Below are 20,158 nucleotides of genomic sequence, written 5' to 3' on the forward strand. Positions count from 1 at the left end.
GCGTGAAATAGGCTTACCTTTGACTTACACGTATCAATGCGTGTTTTATACTGGATGTCTGTTGGCGTGCGCAATCTGTCAAACGTATTTACGCAAAAGAAATTTGCATAAACCATGGTATAAATTTGTACCACCTTTGTGAATTCAGGTCAAAGAGTGCTTAGTTACAACAGGCAGGGCTCCACACTAACTTTTATTTTTGGTGGCCCGATTGGACCACCAAAATCGTCGATTTTTATTTTTCGGTGGCCCGAAAGTAAAATCTGGTGGCCCGAAAAAAAAATCAAGAAAAACATAAGAAAAACTACTAAACATAGTCATACTAAACATAGAAAAATAAATATTAAGCATTTCTGAAGTGATACAGGTATCCATGTCTAAATTCATTTCCAAAGTCCAAAACAAACATCTGAAATTTATTTTAGCATCTTACAGAGCCGATTGCTACCGCTGTTCATTTCCAAAAGTAAAGGCAAACATCCGATTGGGCCACCAAAATCTTCATTTCAGAATTTTTGGTGGCCCCTGGCCACCGGGCCACCGTTAGTGTCGAGCCCTGCAATAGGGTTTACTAAATCGTACAAATCACTGGCAGTGTATCTTGCAGTAGTAAGTTTGAGTAAATTGCTTCAACCAAGCACACTGTGTCATACAATAGTTTCAGGGATATCAGCAAACTTTGTACCACTTTCTGCACCTCTGCAATCACATTTTTCAATAGTTGTATCATTGTTGTTGTTTTTTTTTATCCTGACATACAGGGACATTGAGAGAAAAATGGTTTCCCTTCAAAGGGAACAGTCACATAAAGTACATGCCAAGGAGTACTCAAGTCTGAGGACATTTCTTAAAGGGGTGGTAGAGTCTGCTGGAAATAAGAAGAGGGACTAATCTTCGACATATATCATTGCTCTACTGACTGTAGTGTTTCAAAGTTGTTGCCATCAATCAACTTGAAGTTTATGTTCTTGTAATGACATACATTCCTTTTTCTCTCCACTGCTATTGCATCATACAGTTTCTCCACCACTGGTGCATGCTGGTCCAAGTTGGCCTGCCTCAGCAAGTCTGCATTGTAGTCCCACTGCCGCATGCCCATGAAGTGAGCATAACGATGCGGTAAGCCCTGGTCCAGCCTGTTTTGATAGTCTTCTGCCTCATTTGCCTCCATTTCAATCCTGGATGGCAGCTTCATGGATCCATCTAGAGCTGCCAGGGCAAACTGGCACTGTGCTGCAAACTGTGGGAAGGGACAAATGCGCATGGTGATGCCAATAAAGGACAGACTCGGAAATGTGGAGTGCAAGACATGCTTGTATAGTGGAGTCACTCTCCCGTCTCCAACATTCACCTTACAGTCTGTATGGAGGAAGCTGAAATCATAGTTGTATCCAGTGCAAAAGAGTATGGCATCAATATGTACTCTAGCGTCATCAGTAAAGATGGCTTCTGAGCTTGACACTGCTTTGACAGCCTGTACTTCCTTGATATTTTCTGGTAGAGTTGAGGCAATACGAGGCTTCCAGTGACTAATGTAGACCTGTTTGGCTTTGGATGATATGTCCAATGCGATGTCTATCCCTGATGCTCCAGCCCCAATGACCAACACAGTCTGGTCATTAAAGATTGACGGATGGCGGTATTCATGGCTATGAAGGACTTCCCCTGAAAATGTATCCAGACCAGGAATTGTCGGAATCTTAGGTACAGCATAGTGCCTAAATAAGAATGACAAATCACAAGAATATTTCATTCACTTGTTACAAAATGCTCAGACACAAGAATCATACATGTACAAACAGAAACATGACATTAATGAAAAACACACATAGAGTTGACTGAAGATAGAAACACCAAGAAGGCATTTCTTGAGACAGATACTGAAGGAGCTTCCTGAAACATGATTGAGTATCATATGATGAGGAACACGAAGACAAAAGAATTCAGATGAATAACTTGGTGCCTGATAATGCACTCGTATGTCATGATAGACTTTTAATTACACTTGGACAAATCTAGGGGCCATATCGGGGAAAAAATGTCATCCATGGCAGCTGAAAGTTCGGATTAACAAAAGATTTTTGTTGCGTATTAAGAGTGTAATTATGTAGAAATGGCAACAGCATGTAGTTACACAATTGAACTTTTTACAGCAAGGCAAGGGTGTACTCAGCTTTGCCTACACAAAATCAGATTTGAGAGATTAATCATTTATCTACAGGTAACATCAGGTGAACCCCACTCAATATTACATGTGACATATGCCTATCTACTACCAATGCAAATTCATGTGTGCTAGAATGTAGACGTTATCAATGTCTTGTTTCTTTTGAAAAAACAAACACAAAAACAACTTAACTGTGTACCGAGAAAACAACTGATTTAATAATGCTGTACCTAGTTAAACAGCGTAGTCCAACAGTATAAATCCCTTTGTTGTGCAATACGTCAAAGTTTCAAACAGGTCCTGATCCTGGCTATACTGTACCACCCTTGTCTTCGCATCCATAGATAATACAACTTGGCAATGTCATGAACACATGACTTTTCAAGCGGTATATAGCAGAGATTTGTCTGTCATAATGGCTACCATCCTGGTAGAATGGCAAGACATAAAGCAATGTGCACTGACACTGTTTCATCTATGAAAGCAGTGCGACTCAATCATGGTTATGGCCTGTAACATGCTACTTACCCATTGCATACTATGACAGCATCAAATTTCTCCGTGGTTGACTCTGACTGTAGATTTCTCACATCACGAACCGTCACCTCCCAGGACACATGCTTGGTGTCATCAGCTGAACTGATGGGTCTGACCAATTCCACAACTTTACAAAACTGGGGGAAAAGTACATATGATATAAAATTCAATCTTCACATCAGGGAAAGACCAACAACATGACTTATTACCAAATTTTTGCACCTGATGTTGAGATTGATTTTTATCAATCATTTGGAGACTCTGTTATTATTGGCACTTTTAAAACCAGCTGAATGAATATGTTTTTACTTGTGACTGTATGGTCAAACAGTTACAAAGGAAAAAATATGCTGTAGATGACCTATGCAACAAAGAGTCATAATGGATATGGGTATTATACTGGACAATGCAAAAAGAATCACTACATTATGAACTTTATGCGTAATAAAACTTTCTAAAACAATTTTTATTTGCATTGATCAATCCAAAATCCTACAGATCTTTAAAATGGATTCCAATGGGATCTTTAAAATGGATTTCAATAGGAACTTTAAATGGATTTGTTCGTCCAATTGCTGTCAGTGGTTCGTACATGCCATACACACCTGGATGTACTTCAGAAGGTTAAAGTGTTGTGCATACTGTTCGATGTACTTCAACACATCAGTGTGCTTAATGAAGGATGGTAGAGAACTGTCGAAGGGGAAGTCTGGAAATGCCATCACTTCTTTAGGTAGGTTTGTCCTGTATGAGGTATAGAGGTAAAAAGAATCATATTTTGAAGTGAATATGTTAATCATACCACCAGGCAGACATGCACACATGGCAGACACTACATCATATTATTATTACACAGATTACCAGGGTACTACCGTGATATAAACTAGGCGACTGGAATTGTGCATCACACAGACAATCCAGTAATACATTCACAGCAGTACATACAAACACTGTAAATAAGGAAAAATATGCAGCATGCTTGATTCCATTCATAATAGAAGGAATATGGGACTGCCCTAATTGCAGAGCATAGATTGTCACACTTATAATTATCATGTTCCTGTGTCACCCTATCAGCAGCCCCTAATGTATAAATTGATGCAATGCACGAGACCAATGTTTGACTTGACACTCACTTGGGCTATCTTTTTCTCTCTGCCTCTTCATCATTGAGAAATAAAGATCTCATGATATGTGTGGAGTTCCATATGATGTCACAATTACATTTGGACTGGGACTGGACAGTTTGAATCAACTACTGCATGGGACCAAACATGAAGTGCTGCCATTATCAAATACCTGCATCTTTTAATTTCAGCCTTTTGTGTAGATCAATGTAACATTTACTCTTCACAAACATGACTGTTGCTTCATTCTTTTAGCAGATGAAACAGTAAGAGATTCCTGTGTAAAAACATGTCTAGTGAGGAGCAAACACATAAATAGAGATACTTAATTAAACATTTTGCCATCTATGACTACTGCAAACACCACAATTTTCATATTACATTGATTTCAGCATTCACACTACTTTCGGCTAGCACAAGTTCTAGAACCCCATGAATATAACTTTACTAGCAGCACGCGTGGAAATCCACGGGTCTGAGGGCGTCGTATCTTTTTGAATTTATTCATATTATTTTCGCCGCCTTTTTAGTAGTCAAAAAGAAAGAACTTTACTATTTTCTCCTTTCTTCTTTTGCACCCTCTTCTACCCATGGCCATCCCCTCCTAACACCTGAGCTGAGGAGCCGGTCCATGGAATAGGACTTTAAAATCGCCCCGCTTGCTGTTATCACAGATCAACTTAGCAGCACCCGTCGAAATTCGAAGATTGTCTTCTTTGCCCAAAGATTCTTCCCGTCGAAGCATGGGGGGGGGGGGGGGGGGGGGAGGGGTGACATTGACATTTTGCCCTGCATATCTCCCACTTCCCCATGCCATTCGCCCTCAGTCTCGACGCCCGTTGAAAAAAAAAATACATGAGCCCTACGTGGCCCCAACGCACACACATCTTTTCTCTTCATGAAAAGCTGAAAAGTGGTGTATGTCATGAATAATATTCATTTTACCACGTCATTTAAAAAAAAACCCACACAACGACAATATGTTTACATATCCTCGCCCGTTTATCTGCTTCAGACTGTACATTATCATTATTATCATTATCATATGAACACTACTATTGTATCATCATTTGATTAATATTATTTTGGGAGGGGAGATCGATGATAGTCATTATAGGTTTAATAAGTAGGCATCCGTGCCCGTGGGTATCCATGGGTCTCAGGGCCTCGTATTTTTTCTTTAATATTTCTTTTCCCACGTTATGGGAAAAAGAAGAATATTTTTGTCTTCATTTGCTCCCTCTTTTTTATTTTTATCACCAAAACTTGGTTTGACGGACTATAGAACCACCCATTTAATTTCCACTTGTAACTTCAAAAATAGGCGGTCCGCGGTCGGCAAAGCTAGGTTTTCCCCTACGTCCGCACATGTTTATGAATATTCATGTTTACAGCAGCTATGCCACGAATGGACAGCGGCGCGTGTAATCTGAAATGGAAGGGCACGATCGTGGATATCTAGCCATCCTAAACAGTCTGACTACAATGATACCCGACGTGAGAGCAAACTTAATGACGTACCTGAGCTGCATAGTATCCTGTAGTTGTGCAAAATACAATAAAATAACAGCATTCGCTGTTTTCATTTCAGAGCTACCAAGTCTCACGCATTGTGAGTGAGACTCAAGCATTTAGGGTCTGTCTCACGATCTCACGCATGACACCCATTTTTCTCACGCATTGGGAGCATAGCTTAAAGGATTAAAGTGAGAGTTGCACCTGAAGGCATATTTCCCTTTTGTCTTTCAAAATAAGCCAAAAATAGTAACTTAAGTATGCACAAAGCTCTCAACCTTTGGAGGGCGGACACCCCCCAGCCCCCACATCCTCCCCTTGCTCAGTCGCTTCGCTCCCTCGCTCACGCACATGCGCGCGCGCTGAAATGCTGAGTCATGAAAATCTCACTCATAAACATTTTTTGAACTTGGCATCTATGCCATTTGGGCACGCCAATGGCGAACTGTACGTAAATGCCCTTGTATGACCGAGCCGTGTATTACCATATGAGAGCCCATATCACGTGCACGCAGATAGTGTGTTTCGTGTAACCATCGTCAATACATATACACAGGCGCAGGCCTGTAATCTGATATGGAAAGGACAAAATTTAAGTGGATATTTAGCCGTCGACATCACTGCTAAACAGTCTGAGTACAATGATACCCGACTTGAGAGTAAACTAAATAACGTAGCTGAGCTGCACATGATCCTGTAGTTTCGCGAAATAAAATACGGCATTCGTAGCTTCCATGTTCCGAGAACGCATCATGATATGCAATGCAACACAGCCATAGGCTCAATGCACACACACGTACACACCACCACTCTCCGCGATATATTGCTCGTACCCGTAGTGCGTGTATCATGTCTCCGCGAACGATCAGCTGGGCCAGCGAGAATGCCCACTGTGCTACCACAGATTGTATAGAGTTCTGTGTGTGCGTCCTGAGCCTGCGAGCTGGCGCGAGCTGTATAACCCGTATACATCGTATGAGTGTGTGTGCGTCCAAGAACGATGATAGAGCTTTCGCCACTGAAGCGGGAGTCCAGCGCGCCAGCGCGCAAACGCTGCATGTTGTTGTTTGTCTTTTGTTTTTCTGTGTTTTTTGTGCCGCTCTCGACGTCGACACGGAGGAGGAGCGCAGCCGAAACCCGGCCTACCGAATAGAAGAGACCCTCCCGCTGTTGACGGCACCGGTCTGGGCGGCCCCGAGCCGACGGCTTCGGAGGAGATAGCTCTACAAAAAACAGCTCTCTCGATTACTGTATATAGACAATTTTCTCTGCACGTTTTGAACCATTTGAATAGTGGGCTTTGTCAGCGGTGCCTCCCTGGTGCGAATGTGTGTGTGTGTGTGTGTGTGTGTGTGTGTGTGTTCATGTGCCCTGGTAATGTTCACAATATATTTGAGTGCATGTATTGGTGTGTGTAGTACTCATAGTTCCTGCGCAGGCCATACATTCAATGGATCAGGCAACAAACCTTTTCTATGAATGGATAAAAACATACGAGGACACAGCAATTGTGCTGCGCAAATTCAAGAACACACAAATATGTTTTTGAGCCACTCAGCATTAAAAATCAATCGTGTGAAAACAATGACATTTACAGTCAGCAGTTCACAATGAGACTTGGTAGCTACCGCATGTCAACTGATGATGGTTATCTTACCGTAGAGAGGAATACATGCTGGAGTGGATTGGATAGCCATACTTGTCCTTGCCTGTTTCTTCTGTATAGACCCAGGTGCCCCCGACATTCTCTGCCTTCTCAAACACAACTGGCTCAAACTTGTCTGGTCTGGCAGCCATATACCGAGCTGCACACAGTCCTGCCCCACCTCCACCAATGACTGCTACCCGTAACCTATTCATGCTGCAAAGTCTCTTTTGTTATAACCCAGGATTTGTGTCTCCTGCAAAATGGATGAAAAGTGGAGAGGAAGAACATATTATGTTTCATTGCAAAGTATTAAGGAACATAAAACGCCAGGGTAGTCATTTATACTGAAACCAAATATTCCAGTAAATATACAGTATTTACACATAGTGGATGTCAAGCAACCTAACAGCAGTCTGTTCCAGTCACATTGTTGAATGCTTCAGTTGCCAATTGACTACAAAGGTAATCAGATGGAAGATGACTCAGCACGCATGATACACCATTTCCAGTCAGATCTGTTCCAATCAAGACAAGTACATGCACACAATGTATGCCAAGTAATCATGCAACACTGGATTTCTGTGGAAAGATGGCAAGCTGGCAAATGTTTGAAACAAATTGACTGCAGTTCTCCTTCTTGTGCTTGTGTTTTGCATATCATATGTAGGGTGATAATGATAATCCTCGTTCTTATCAGACAAGTATGCCTATTATATAAAATTTTTCAGTGTCAAAGTACAGTACTCTGATGAAACTAGCTGATAATGACAAGAATTTAAAAGGTGGCTATCTGGTGGTATTGCTATGAGAGCCTTGGTCGGTCTTTTTGCTTTCTCAGCTGCTAATGTGTCACAGTTTCAAACAACATATAGGACTAGCTGGTATTTCAATCGCATCTTGAAAACATCTAACATCTCTTTACTTCTGTTGTTTATGCAATATTTTTGTGAATTTTGCAAGTTGACCAATGTTGGCGAAAATCAACAACTTGCAAAAACAAAAACAAAAATGCCTCTTTGCAACAAAGTAACAACTTGATGGAAGAATTTCATGCATATGGAAAAATTGCCTCATGTAACATAAATATGTTGAGCATTAAATCTAAGGTGGGAATTTAATGCTCATGTTTCTCTTCAAACACAATTATAGACTGCTTTTCTTGTCCTTCCTTCAATGTGGAGCTGAATCACAAAGTAACCACCCATAACATTGTCTCACATGTTCTAATTTGTAATATATTGTGCTCTAGAGCAAAAATATACTGTGTATTTGTTGTTAAAATATTTCATTTATATATGTAAATTTAAAAACATTAGACCCAATTTTGAATTTTTTAAGTTACACTTGAAAATTAAGAAAGAAAGAGAGTATTATGTGGCTAAGAAACGAGGTAAACTTCATCTTCACTTTAAGAAATGGAAATGTGATTTGTAAAACCCAGTAAAGGTTTAATGTAGACTGTATTTGTTAGGGTAGAACCTGCAAGATGTTATACTGGTAACTACCACAATAATTTGTGTATTGATCAAAATGATACTGCATTTTTTGTCTCATTGATGATCTTATTTTTATTAATTATTTATATTTTTTGTTTCATATGTTCATAATTATCGTGTAATCTGTTTTGTTTGTAATCAAGAAATTCAATAAAACATACAAATGCAAATATATATATATATATATATATATATATATATATATATATATACTGCATAACGCACTGGGTACTTCATATCTACATATGTGACCCGCTACAACAAAAAGGTCCTAAAGTCGCGCACGGTCGAAGCCGTGAAAATGGAGTTTGAAGTCAGAGCATTAAAATCGGCCAAAACTTACGATTTTCCGATTTTGATATATTATTGGAGTCTAACATGTCCTCTATCATCTGTCGAAATTTTGAAGCAAAATGGTGAAAGGAAATACCAAAAAATAGCGTTTTTCTGAGTCATATTTTTTGGCGTTTCAACGAAGCAGAAACTGGTTCGAAAATTTGGATTGAGCGCCACAGATAGGTTCCGCCCCTAACAACAACCAGAGTGATCTCATTGGTCAGTTTGCTGCTTGCTGCTAACCGAAGCGTGAAGCTTGCACACTGCCCAGTCAACTGGTGCGTGCCGGCGGGGTGCGCTATGCTCAGCCGCTTCTCACATCCTGGTCACTGATTGGTTGGTGAGGAGACCGCCGACGCTGATGTGCTTGAATGAACTCTTCGGGGTTGCTAGGGCTTACCTTCTATTGTCCAGAGGTGAAAACTGTCTTGCGTGTCCCTTGATTGCGATTGCGTCGAAAGGAAGACTTTTAGGGCGCTTTTCTCGAAACAGTGATTTTCCAGACGTCTCGACATGCTCTCTTTTAAACATCGATATCTCCGCAGCCGATTATTCTTATAGAATGTGTTATATATCAATTTAAAGCAGAAAGATTAGGAAATTATATCATGCAATTTTCAAATAATCGACCTCGCCCGACTTTAGGATCATTTTGTTGTAGCGGGTCACATATTTGCTCTGAAAGGAATCTTGAAGCTATCACAGCACTACTCTGGAGGCCACTGCTTCTTGAAAAAACGTGTCAGCATAGACTGGTCCCACTCAGTGACTTACCGGCATACATGGAGCAGGTCTACACCAAACCTAACAAACATTGTTTGGTTGATGCCATGTGTAATTTGAATATGTACCAGTAGTAATTATTTCATTCGATATTGTGGTCTATCAGGATATCACCATATTTCTGTCTATATTCCACCCTGTTGTAAAAACCATCAAGCATGTTTTCAAGTTCTCACTCTGCTCTGAATTTTTCCTGTTGTACATATATTTGTCGCTTATTAAACAGATATTTTAACAAATTGGCCATCAGGAAACTAGGTACTTAATTTTGACACCCTCATATTTGTGTAAGCACCAAAATTAGATGGCTAATGTGCAGCCTACTCTGCAAAGCTCGCAAAGAGTGAGTTTGAATACAGAATGACATGCAACACCATATATTCCTGTAAACTTAGATGGCAAACTTCAGTTTCAAATTGTGTTCGCAGTGTGTGTACACAACCATGAATTTCACACAGTATGAGTTATTTTGAATGACAAACACAAGTCGACGTCAATTATGTAAAAACTTTCCAATAACTGATTTGGTTTGAATTCATGTGAGTGACTGAAAATAAGCTAGTAAGTATTCCTGTGATATTGCTGGTGCCTGTTTATGTGTATATGTTTGCAGTATATACATAGATACAAATGTACACTAGCAATGAATGGATTTGCCGTATCCTGTTTTTTTTTTCATTACTGGTACTCTGTTATCCAATTGTATGCAATGTTAGAACATTGACCAGTGTCAATTGAAAGTATCTAATGAAGGAATAAAAACAAGGAAATAATTTTCTATTTTCTTCCTTCACCCTGTGAGTATGAAGAACAGCTCTACAAGTACTCCTTTCTTCCAAGGACAATGACACGATGGAATCTGCTACCTAACAAATATGTACGGATTCAGATTTCTACTTAGAAACCTAGATAGTGGCAGATCCAGGCGAGGGCGTGCCCCTCTTATTTGTTTAAAAAAAGAAATAAAAAGAAAAAATGGGAGCAAGTGTGCCCCCCCCCCCCCTTTAATTTCATAAAGGCACCCCCTCTTGACGGAATTCCTGGATATTCCCTTGACCGAAAGATCGGTCTGTATCTGGTTCTCAGGGATATGTTCCGCAGAGACTACGTCTGGCTTCACGGATCCCCTCCTACAGTAGGTTGTCAAAAAAATAAGACTCCTCTGGACAGATGGATCTTTCTGTCTAGATACTCCCCTGCTAGAGTTCAAACTTTATGCTTTCGGTTTTGCACACGGTCAAATTTTGGTCCAGCCCGAGGTCAAACACTGGTGCAGTTTTTTACTTCTGGTACTAGACCAGTAGACTACAGTACTATAATTCGCTTATATTAGGCGTAAATATTCTAAAGAGAATGGAAAACGCCACAACACACAAAACAACAACAACTTAGTAGGGCTCATAGTCTTTGACCGATAAATCTGCCTCTCAGTAGACCTAGTCTTGTTAACTGTAAATTTATGGGTAGTAATGTAGAAATGCACACCTACCGTTCGCTTCGCCGTTTGTCAATCAAATTTTGTGCAGCTATGGGAGATGCTAAATTGAACCATATCAGAGAGTTTTCATGGAATTAGAAAGCCGAAAAGGGAAGAAAAAATGAGAAATCGGAGTTGAAAAGTACGTCGGTCGCGAACATAGTCTCCGACATAGTAAGTAGTGCATCGATTTCACAGAGAACGATGTCAACAATCAATTATAATCGATTCTGGTAGTCTCTAATTAGCTGCTTACTAACAATATTGAACACGACTCGTGCAATACGTGTAGGCCCTACTTTCTTTTTCGTATTCTTTTCTGATTGTTTTCATTGCCACTATCATGATTATCACAATTCAAATTATTGATACGGATTATTCATACCAGGATTTAGACGTCCTTTCTTTAAAAATTGTGGCAAGTATTGATTTCATCATGACAAAAGATGATAGTTTAATTTGAATAGTGTGAAGGGAATATAATGAGGTTGAAGGAAAAGTGGAAGAAAAAGGTAAGGCTATTAGAAGGAGGGAGGGAGAGAGAAAGAGAGAAAGAGAGAGAACAGAAGATGAGAAGGAAGTTGAATTCAAAGGGGATTTGTTTCTAGTAATCTAGGCCTAATGATAATAAATTAATGAGAATAGTGTTAGAAAAAGGGTACAATCATGGTCTTATAAAGTGCTCATTCTACTTAAAAAGATATTCACGGCGCTGTGGAAACAGAATATTGAAATTGACATGGTAATATGTTTTTAATCGATAAGTTCGATTTATAGTATTAATAATTGCTTTTATGATAGTATTTGTTTTTCCATTTCTTTTTTTTTAATTATGTATACATGAACTGCAACCCATATTTGCTTTTGTTTTGTAGTAAAGGTCCATTCTATTGTGAAATATGAATTCATGATGGATAATTTTCATTTTTTTTCATACATCTTTTACTGTTTTGTACACATATCCTTCCATCATTTAGTCAGCAAAAATGTTGACAGATATAGTCACACGCAATAGAAAATGAACTAAAACGATAAAAAACAGACGCATCAAGATTCCTTTCTTTCTTCCACTTTTTACTATCGAACCGACGTAATTATTGTGGTTAAACACCAAACAAGCGGCTGTATCACAGACTACAACGATCGAATATCATCGTTATATTGCTCTTCCACATAAATACATAATCGATCATCCATCATGCTGCGCTGAGCTGACACAGTCCTCGATCAGCATACTTTTGAGTCAAAATAAGCTACTTTTCTTCTGTAATTGGCTATGAAATTTCATAAAACTGTCAGATATGGTCCATCTTGAATTGACATTTCTGATAGCCACAATGGACAAATTAAGGAAGGAAATGGTAGATGTGCATGGTGTGCATTTGTACATGATTACCAATTTATGGTTGGTAATAGACTAATATTAATACTGTCTAGTGGTCTAGATCTATGTATTGGATGGTAGTTGGTACAGCCACGGTCAGCCCCTCACTTGTCATTGGACGTGGACGTGGACATTGCTTGTGCAATTGTGCTGCTGTGAGGCCGTGTGAGGAGGAGCCGACATTATGATTAGTGTCTATGATGACGTGGTATCGTACAGTGATCTCGTTTACATGGCGTCTCCGTACGCACGACACTTGTGTAACTACAGCAGCAACAGGGATGTATGTAATTTTAGTAAATTTATACCAAAGGTCTTATAATTAGTCAGTTTACTACGTACGTAAGTGAACAAGATCAAGACTTAAATTTAAAGGACAAGTTCACCTTCATATACATGTGGATTGAGTGAAGGCAACAATATTAGTAGAACACATCAGTGAAAGTTTGGGGAAAATTGGACAATCCATTCAAAAGTTATGAACTTTTAAAGTATCTGTGCAATCACTACTGGAGGAGAAGACTACTACAGTGTTAGCCCGACCAGACACTGTTACGCTATGCGAAAACATCGCGACGTACCATGTACAGCAACTGGGCTGTGTATAGTTACTACAGTGTATGATGTCACATGCGTACAACGATATGAAAGGAAAATAAAAAGAGAATTTCACAAAACTTCACTTTTTGAATAAAGTGCACATTTCTTCGACTTGTTACTGACATATGTTAAGGGTAATATTATTCCCCTTGCTTTCTGAAAGAGAGAAGTCGAGTGTTCTTTTGTTATGTGAGAAAAGTGAGAATATCTTGAATTTTCTTTATACTTTCTTCATATCGTTGTACACATGACATCACAAGCTGTAGTAGTCTTTTCATCCAGCCGTGACTGAGCAGAAACTTCAAAAATTCATAACTTTGGAACGGATTGTCCGATTTTCCTCAAACTCTCATTGATGTGTTCTAATAATATTGCTGCATTCACTCAACTCACATGTCTATAAAGGTGAACTTGTCCTTTAATTATAAAGAGGCCACAGAATTAAGAAAACGGGGTAAATTTAAATCAGATTTATCGGTCTACTTTTACTTATGTTCATACAAAGACATGCATGCCCGTAGATGGGTTACTCTCATTACATTAACTCAACTCACATGTCTATAAAGGTGAACTTGTCCTTTAATTATAAAGAGGCCACAGAATTAAGAAAACGGGGTAAATTTAAATCAGATTTATCGGTCTACTTTTACTTATGTTCATACAAAGACATGCATGCCCGTAGATGGGTTACTCTCATTACATTAAAAACCACAAACCACGAGTGTGGTATATCGCCCATTCATTCAGGTTTGGATACGAAAGTCTACAATCATGTAACGTTAGACCCCTTCAATAACAACACTCACAATTCACATCCATTATGACATTACACGGCCTACGGCCCGCGCCCGCTCGGTGAGCTACGCGGAGACCAACACGATAATTAATGAGTGGGGTCAGGCAACATATGACAACATCAACAACACCGAACCGAAGGCGATGCTGTTGAGTTGTTCTAGTCTTCGATTAGAATATCTTACCTTATCACTCAGATTTTCTGCTCACAATGCGCACTCCCCGATTTTGCCCGTAATCTGAAGTGAAAATCACCACGCTGGTCACGATCGGTAGCAATGTGGCATGATCTACCGCTTCCAACGATGTACCATGAAACGCATGCAACACGCAGTCCCGAGTAGATGACGAAGTGATCAGTTACGAAACAAGTTCGACGTACGCATGTACGTACAATGTACGTTCGTACGCGGACGGTACTACACAGTACCGGTAGTTAGTGAGTGCAGTGTACTTCTCTGTCCTTGCCGGTAAGTGAGCAGTCTGCTACCCGCGCAAGCACCGAAGTACACGTGTGGGCCTATGTTTATTTGTAAAGTGGTGTCCATCTGTAGCAAATCTTTTTGCTTTCTAAACATGAATTGCTTTCATATTACCTACAGCCAATTCACCTGCACAGTCTTTCCACTTATCCTGCATGTTTAATCCCTGCTAATAAAATCAAGAGTGAATTCAAAGTAACTAGAACCGGAATTTGTCAACACTGACAAATTAGGTGATCCGATCTGTTCGGAAATCAACTGTTTGAGTCTCCTGATCCCAACAGGCATGACCATACCGGTTTCATCTGTGTTTAGTGGACATTGGCCGTGTGATGTTTGGATTCTCATTTAGAAAAGGAAGTCAGATCTGCCATCTATGGTACACAATTACGTGTACACTAACGAAGATACAGAATGAAGTATATTTGACCTTTGACCCCACTTTCCACGGACAAGATGACATCTGAGCAAAAAGTGGTTATTTTGTGAAATGATCCTTGAAACATGGTCTTTACGTGTACAAAATATGGGAAAGAAAGAACATGTACTCACCAAGAAACAGGATGATACATCTATGACCTTTGACCCTAATTTACATACCCAAGATGGCGTCCTATCAAGTAGTTGTTATTTTATGAAATAATGTACGTGACATGACCTAAACATGTGCAAAATATGGTGGTGATAGGGTATGTTTTTCTTGAGTTATTGCAAAGAAAATTGCAAAAAGAAAGGAATATGAAAATACATCGAAGATAAGCTTTAATTTCAACCAAGTTTTTGGACGTGATCCCGACAACAAATGAAAAATTGAAGGGCACATTTACGATAGCCCAAAGTCTCAGCTACAACATATCAAAATCTTGGAGAAATTCACGGAAGCATAAGTGAGCTAGTGCTTGATAAAAATAGTAATGTCAATTTTCATTTCCGTAAAAACTGCACTCCCATAGAGATTACACGTAAACTGGTCAAATTTGACAAGGTTACTTTCAATCCATTTTTACGAGGTGATGCCGTCATCCAATTAACATTATGTTTATATATTTATGAAAGAACATTTCATAAGCTACAACATATTGAAATTTGGGTGAAAATTGGCAAAGGATAAGTGAGATACGCTCGAGTGAACTTGAAATTTGATGACGTCATTTTGAAAATTTACTTTTTTTACTTTATTAAGAAATTTGATATCTTTTAATCATTTTTTCAGCATATCCAACCCATGAAATAACATGTACAACTCATCAGCTTTCAGAATATGTCAAGAAAATTGGGGGTCACCGTCCATCCTGACGAGTAAAATCCGATTTAAAATTGGCGGTTTTTTGGCATAGTTGCACTGTGTATCCCCATTGACACACGCGCGGAATTTTGAATTTGACGGGCCCGTATGACGTCATACCGGGTATTGAGTCGGATCGACTTGAAACTTGGTAGAAATATTCCTTGACATTTTGGACATCCGATCCGTGTAAAAAAACTGAAAATTTCTATTGCATATGAGCTGTGTGTGCGAATATGTGGGCGCGCGTACGCGTCCGTCCAATTTTTTCAATTTTTCAAAAAATGCTCCAAATGGTCTGAAACGTGTGCAAAAAAATTTTGAGCTCGATTTGAGCATACAAATATTTCTAAATAATTTCTAAATAGTTCTAAAATAAATATGAATTTTGACAATTTGAGTAGAATCCGCTTGACTTAAAATATATGTGACGTAAATTTCATTGAAGAATTCTATTCTGTTAATGAGATATGGATGAAAATGTGTTTTCATATAATGACGTCATAGTGACGTCACGGTCGACTGATCACTATGATTTTATAAAATTTTTCGTCTTTGGGACATGATACATATATGGTATGAGTTTGAAATTGATACTGTGAGAACTTTCTGAGTACGTAGATACACAACTTTTGTCCAGAAATAAAGAAAGAAGAAGAAGAAGAAGAAGAAGAACAAAGAATCCGTACAGATACAGAAGGTGATCCGAGAGGATACTCGGATCACCTAATTAGGTCTATACAATATGCTGGAAACGATTCAAATGTATATACAAGTGTATAGTAATCTTGAAATTACCTCTGCCGGAGGGTGGGGGGGAGGGGGGTGGAGTGGGGAGGTTAATGTTTTTGTCGGCATTCATTGGTTTGTCTGTGTGCAAAATAGCTACAAAAAGTGAAGAATAGACTTAGATGAATCTTACAGGAAAAGTCAATAATGACACAAGAAACAGACACGATAATTAAACTTTGGTAGTGATCCAGGAATCTTGTGAATTTTTGAATTTGTTGTTTTTATGTTTTGGCAAATGGGGTCAATATACTTTCGAGCTCAAGATGCGTGTATTATGAGGTTTGCATACGCATACCCAAGTGTGTCCTCTGCTCGAGAAGCCATGCAGGAGGAACATTCTTTTTTTTTTTTTTTTTTGACTCGTGAAATTGGGTGATTTTTCAGCATGTTTGCATGGGTGGAAATGAGCTGCTTGGCAGAGGTCACTGCCCTCTCAGTGTTTTTTCTAGTTAGTCTGAAATAACATAACCACTTGCAGAGAATTTGGAGAACAATCTCACATTGCAGCCACCTATAATTGAAATTTTGTTATAACCAAACACATACACAATACAAAATATAGAGCTGATAATGTTGGGGCCTGAATTTTTACTTTGTTTTAACTGAAATTTTGTTATAACCATGTTCACTGTAATGGGAGTGCACGGTATTGATATATACAAACTGTATGTCCATGTATACTTTTTTGTTCTTGACCAGTGGAGGACACTTTCCTGTAAACACTGCATATGTAGGGCCTACCTTAATTGGCTCTCATGGAACGGTAGAGGTTTTAGGAGCAAATATCAACTTAGAACTGACCACCATTTTGCAAGTCAATGCAGCTTATCTAATTTTTCTGTGCATTGAGAAAACATCACATGTTCACAGGGCTTCATCATCATGTACATTGATGAAGGTCAGCTGGACCCACACTGCAAAAAATCCTCCATAAGTAACATGTGCGTCCCACTTCTACTCTGCAGTAAACCACATAAATCACAAAAAATGGCTGGGTTTGTTTTCTTACATGGAGTAATTGAGGGATTCAGTTACAGCAACTGCTCGTAGATTCAAAGCATTCCTGAATCTGTTCAACCTTTCCAATCTACCAGTAACCTAACATGTATTGTGTGTGTGTCTCTCTTTCTCTCTCTGTCTGTCCGTCTGTCTGTGTCAACAGGAGTATAAGCAGAGAAATACTACTACAGACTTCAGTACACTGCAACATAAATCTCACTTATGATATCTCACTAAATTTAGAAACGTACATGTCACAGTACAGCCACCAAGACACCATGATTACGGTAATGATTTTGCAGGATAACAGAATGACTAAACATAGTGCAAGTTTCAAGTTTTATGGTAAGTTGTATTCATAACATCAAACAACTGCAATTTCACATACCATGACAATGATCCATCTTCACACAATTTTAGTTGCATTTCACAACACATTCAGAGGTTGATCTTGGTAGTTATGCAGTAATACAAGTACACATGCACCAATCTGCAATCCAATGCACGATGAAATGTATAAATTTTTGACATGTCAAGCTATACTGTAAAACACGATATTTTTGCGGCATTATATTTTTGCAGCATGAAATTTTTACGAAAGGGAGCTGGAGGCCTTTTTCGCAGCATGAAATTTTCGCGAGTTGCCTCTAACATTCAGTGCATATAGTGTAGACAAGATCTCCAGCGTGCATTTTAATTTCGCGAAACTTGGCTCTCGCCAAATTCGCAAAATTAAAATGCACACAAACATTCCTCGTATTACAGTACCACGAACAGTTACATAAAACCTTTTTTTGTTTCATCATGTCATCAATCAAACTATAGGGAGTTCGAAACAAGTCTTAAAATCACAGGTACGGGCCCCGTTTTATCAAAAGATAAAATCAATTTTAAATTTCCTTACCACACAGGCTGCCATAGACTTACAGTTGAAATCAGCTATATAATCAATTTTAACTCTTCATAAAACAGGGTCTTGGATAGTCACGGAACAGGCAAGTATAACTACTGTCAAATGGTAACACGCACCATTCAAATATCTCAACAAAGCTCCATTAAAAAATATTTAATTCCAAAGAACCATACATAAACTGTAAGCTTGAAAAGATTCCCAGTACTATTTTGTTCCTTGAGATACTTTGGCAAACCATGTTAGAACAACATGCATTCTTTTTTTTTTTTTTGATTGAAGCTTATTTTCACACTTCACACCATGTCACATATTGACTGGCTTTATCAGTACATAATATCAGGGAAACACATGTTTTCAGGATCTAGCCATATTGAGTATGAACAAATATTAGCACAAAATGGAAATAACAGATTTCATGGCCAATACTGTCACTCTTAAATTGGGTTCTGGCAATGAGCACACATGGTATAAGGACTTGTCTGGGCCATTGACATATTGCTTTCACTTGCATGCACAGAGGAACTATGTAACGTTCTATTAATATTGTAGTGTGTAGTACCAAAGAAGTCTGCAACATTGATAAGATACCAGATACACAGTTTCACAGCCAACATGAATTTGATGTCAGGTGATTTGCAAGGAAGCATGTCAACTGTTTTAACAGCAATAACCCATAAAGGTTACCTGCATAAATATGAAACACATGTGAAATGACGGGTGACAAGGGTGTCCCTTCCTCATGAATCACATTTTCCTAGGGTTTGTCATCTGAGTCTATGACAGATACAGTGAAACCCCATTATAACGAGTTCGGTTATAACGAGGAACCGCTTATAACGAGGTGAACGCGTCGGTCCCGTTTTCCTTTGCGTGTAAACCTGTGGCAGAACGAATCGGTTATAACGAGTGCGGTTATAACGAGATTCCGGTTATAACGAGGACAATTACGGTGCATCATGATAAAGAAAAACATAAGCAATTTGATTGGATATAACGAAGTTTCATTTCTTGACTTGCCGCTTTCAAACACGCGACAAATGAAACATCGAAAACCGAATTCACGCTATCCATATCTCTTTCCCGTTTAGCAGAGTTCCGTTCCTTCCGTGCTTTCTTCTAACCCACGCGTTAAGACACAGGCATACCTTCCGATGTTCCGACTAACTTATTGAATATTATCATTTTACCGGTACTTTCCTTTTTCTCGAGATACGCGTGCGTGATAGAAGGTCGATCAGACCACACCGCAACGAGAGGGGAAAAAAAAAATGCATTCAAAAACTTCATGTAGCGACACTCGTGACCTAAAATGGACATATAGAATGCGTTTGTAACTCATCATTTATAGCCTTTTCATTTTTCGTTCCAAAATAATTAATGAAATCAGCGCGATCCCGCCGGGTGACAGTAGATAGCGTAAAAATAGTTGAGTAACGCATGTTAATCTACTTGAGTCGGTGTTCAGAAAAAGAAACGCATTCAACGGTTTGAATAAATCTGGGTTTGTTCGTTATCATTTTAATAACAAATGATAATGTAAATATGAATGTGTATGATTAAAGCCGAAATGATTAATGAAATCAATGCGATCCCGCGGGATGACAGTAGTGTAAAAATGATTGAATAACGCATGTTAATCTACTTGAGTCGGCATTCAGAAAAAGAAACAAACGCATTCAGCGGTTTGAATAGATCTGGGTTTGTTCATTATCATTTAACAAATGATAATGTAACTATGAATGTATATAATTAAAGCTGAAATAATTACTGAAATCCACGTGATCCCGCCAGATGACAGTAGCGTAAAAATGGTTGAATAACC

At 38.9% G+C, this 20,158-nt stretch overlaps 1 protein-coding gene across 1 annotated transcript; it reads right to left on the reverse strand.

Moving 5' to 3' along the window:
- Window positions 1–823: 823 nt before the first annotated feature.
- On the reverse strand, window positions 824–7,217 carry LOC139708383 (uncharacterized). Its single transcript, XM_071620335.1, has 4 exons — window positions 7,004–7,217; window positions 3,310–3,448; window positions 2,696–2,841; window positions 824–1,718 (listed from the first exon to the last, which is right to left on the reverse strand). Exons 1-4 carry the CDS (start codon window positions 7,204–7,206, stop codon window positions 905–907), a joined length of 1,302 nt encoding a protein of 433 aa, XP_071476436.1. The 5' UTR covers window positions 7,207–7,217; the 3' UTR covers window positions 824–904.
- Between the last annotated feature and the right edge of the window lie 12,941 nt (window positions 7,218–20,158).

This window comes from Diadema antillarum, unplaced genomic scaffold, assembly GCF_040938485.1.
Source record: "Diadema antillarum isolate AM-2024a unplaced genomic scaffold, OU_Dant_1.0 seq00001330_RagTag, whole genome shotgun sequence".
NCBI lineage: Eukaryota > Metazoa > Echinodermata > Echinoidea > Diadematoida > Diadematidae > Diadema > Diadema antillarum.

Excerpts from the sequence above, each read along its gene's own strand:
- LOC139708383 (XM_071620335.1), bottom strand. The coding sequence starts at position 7,206 with ATGAATAGGTTACGGGTAGCAGTCATTGGTGGAGGTGGGGCAGGACTG. Across the intron at positions 2,842-3,309 it reads ACCTTCTGAAGTACATCCAG|TTTTGTAAAGTTGTGGAATT; the intron begins GTGTGTATGGCA and ends CTTTTCCCCCAG. Across the intron at positions 1,719-2,695 it reads GCTGTCATAGTATGCAATGG|GCACTATGCTGTACCTAAGA; the intron begins GTAAGTAGCATG and ends ATTCTTATTTAG.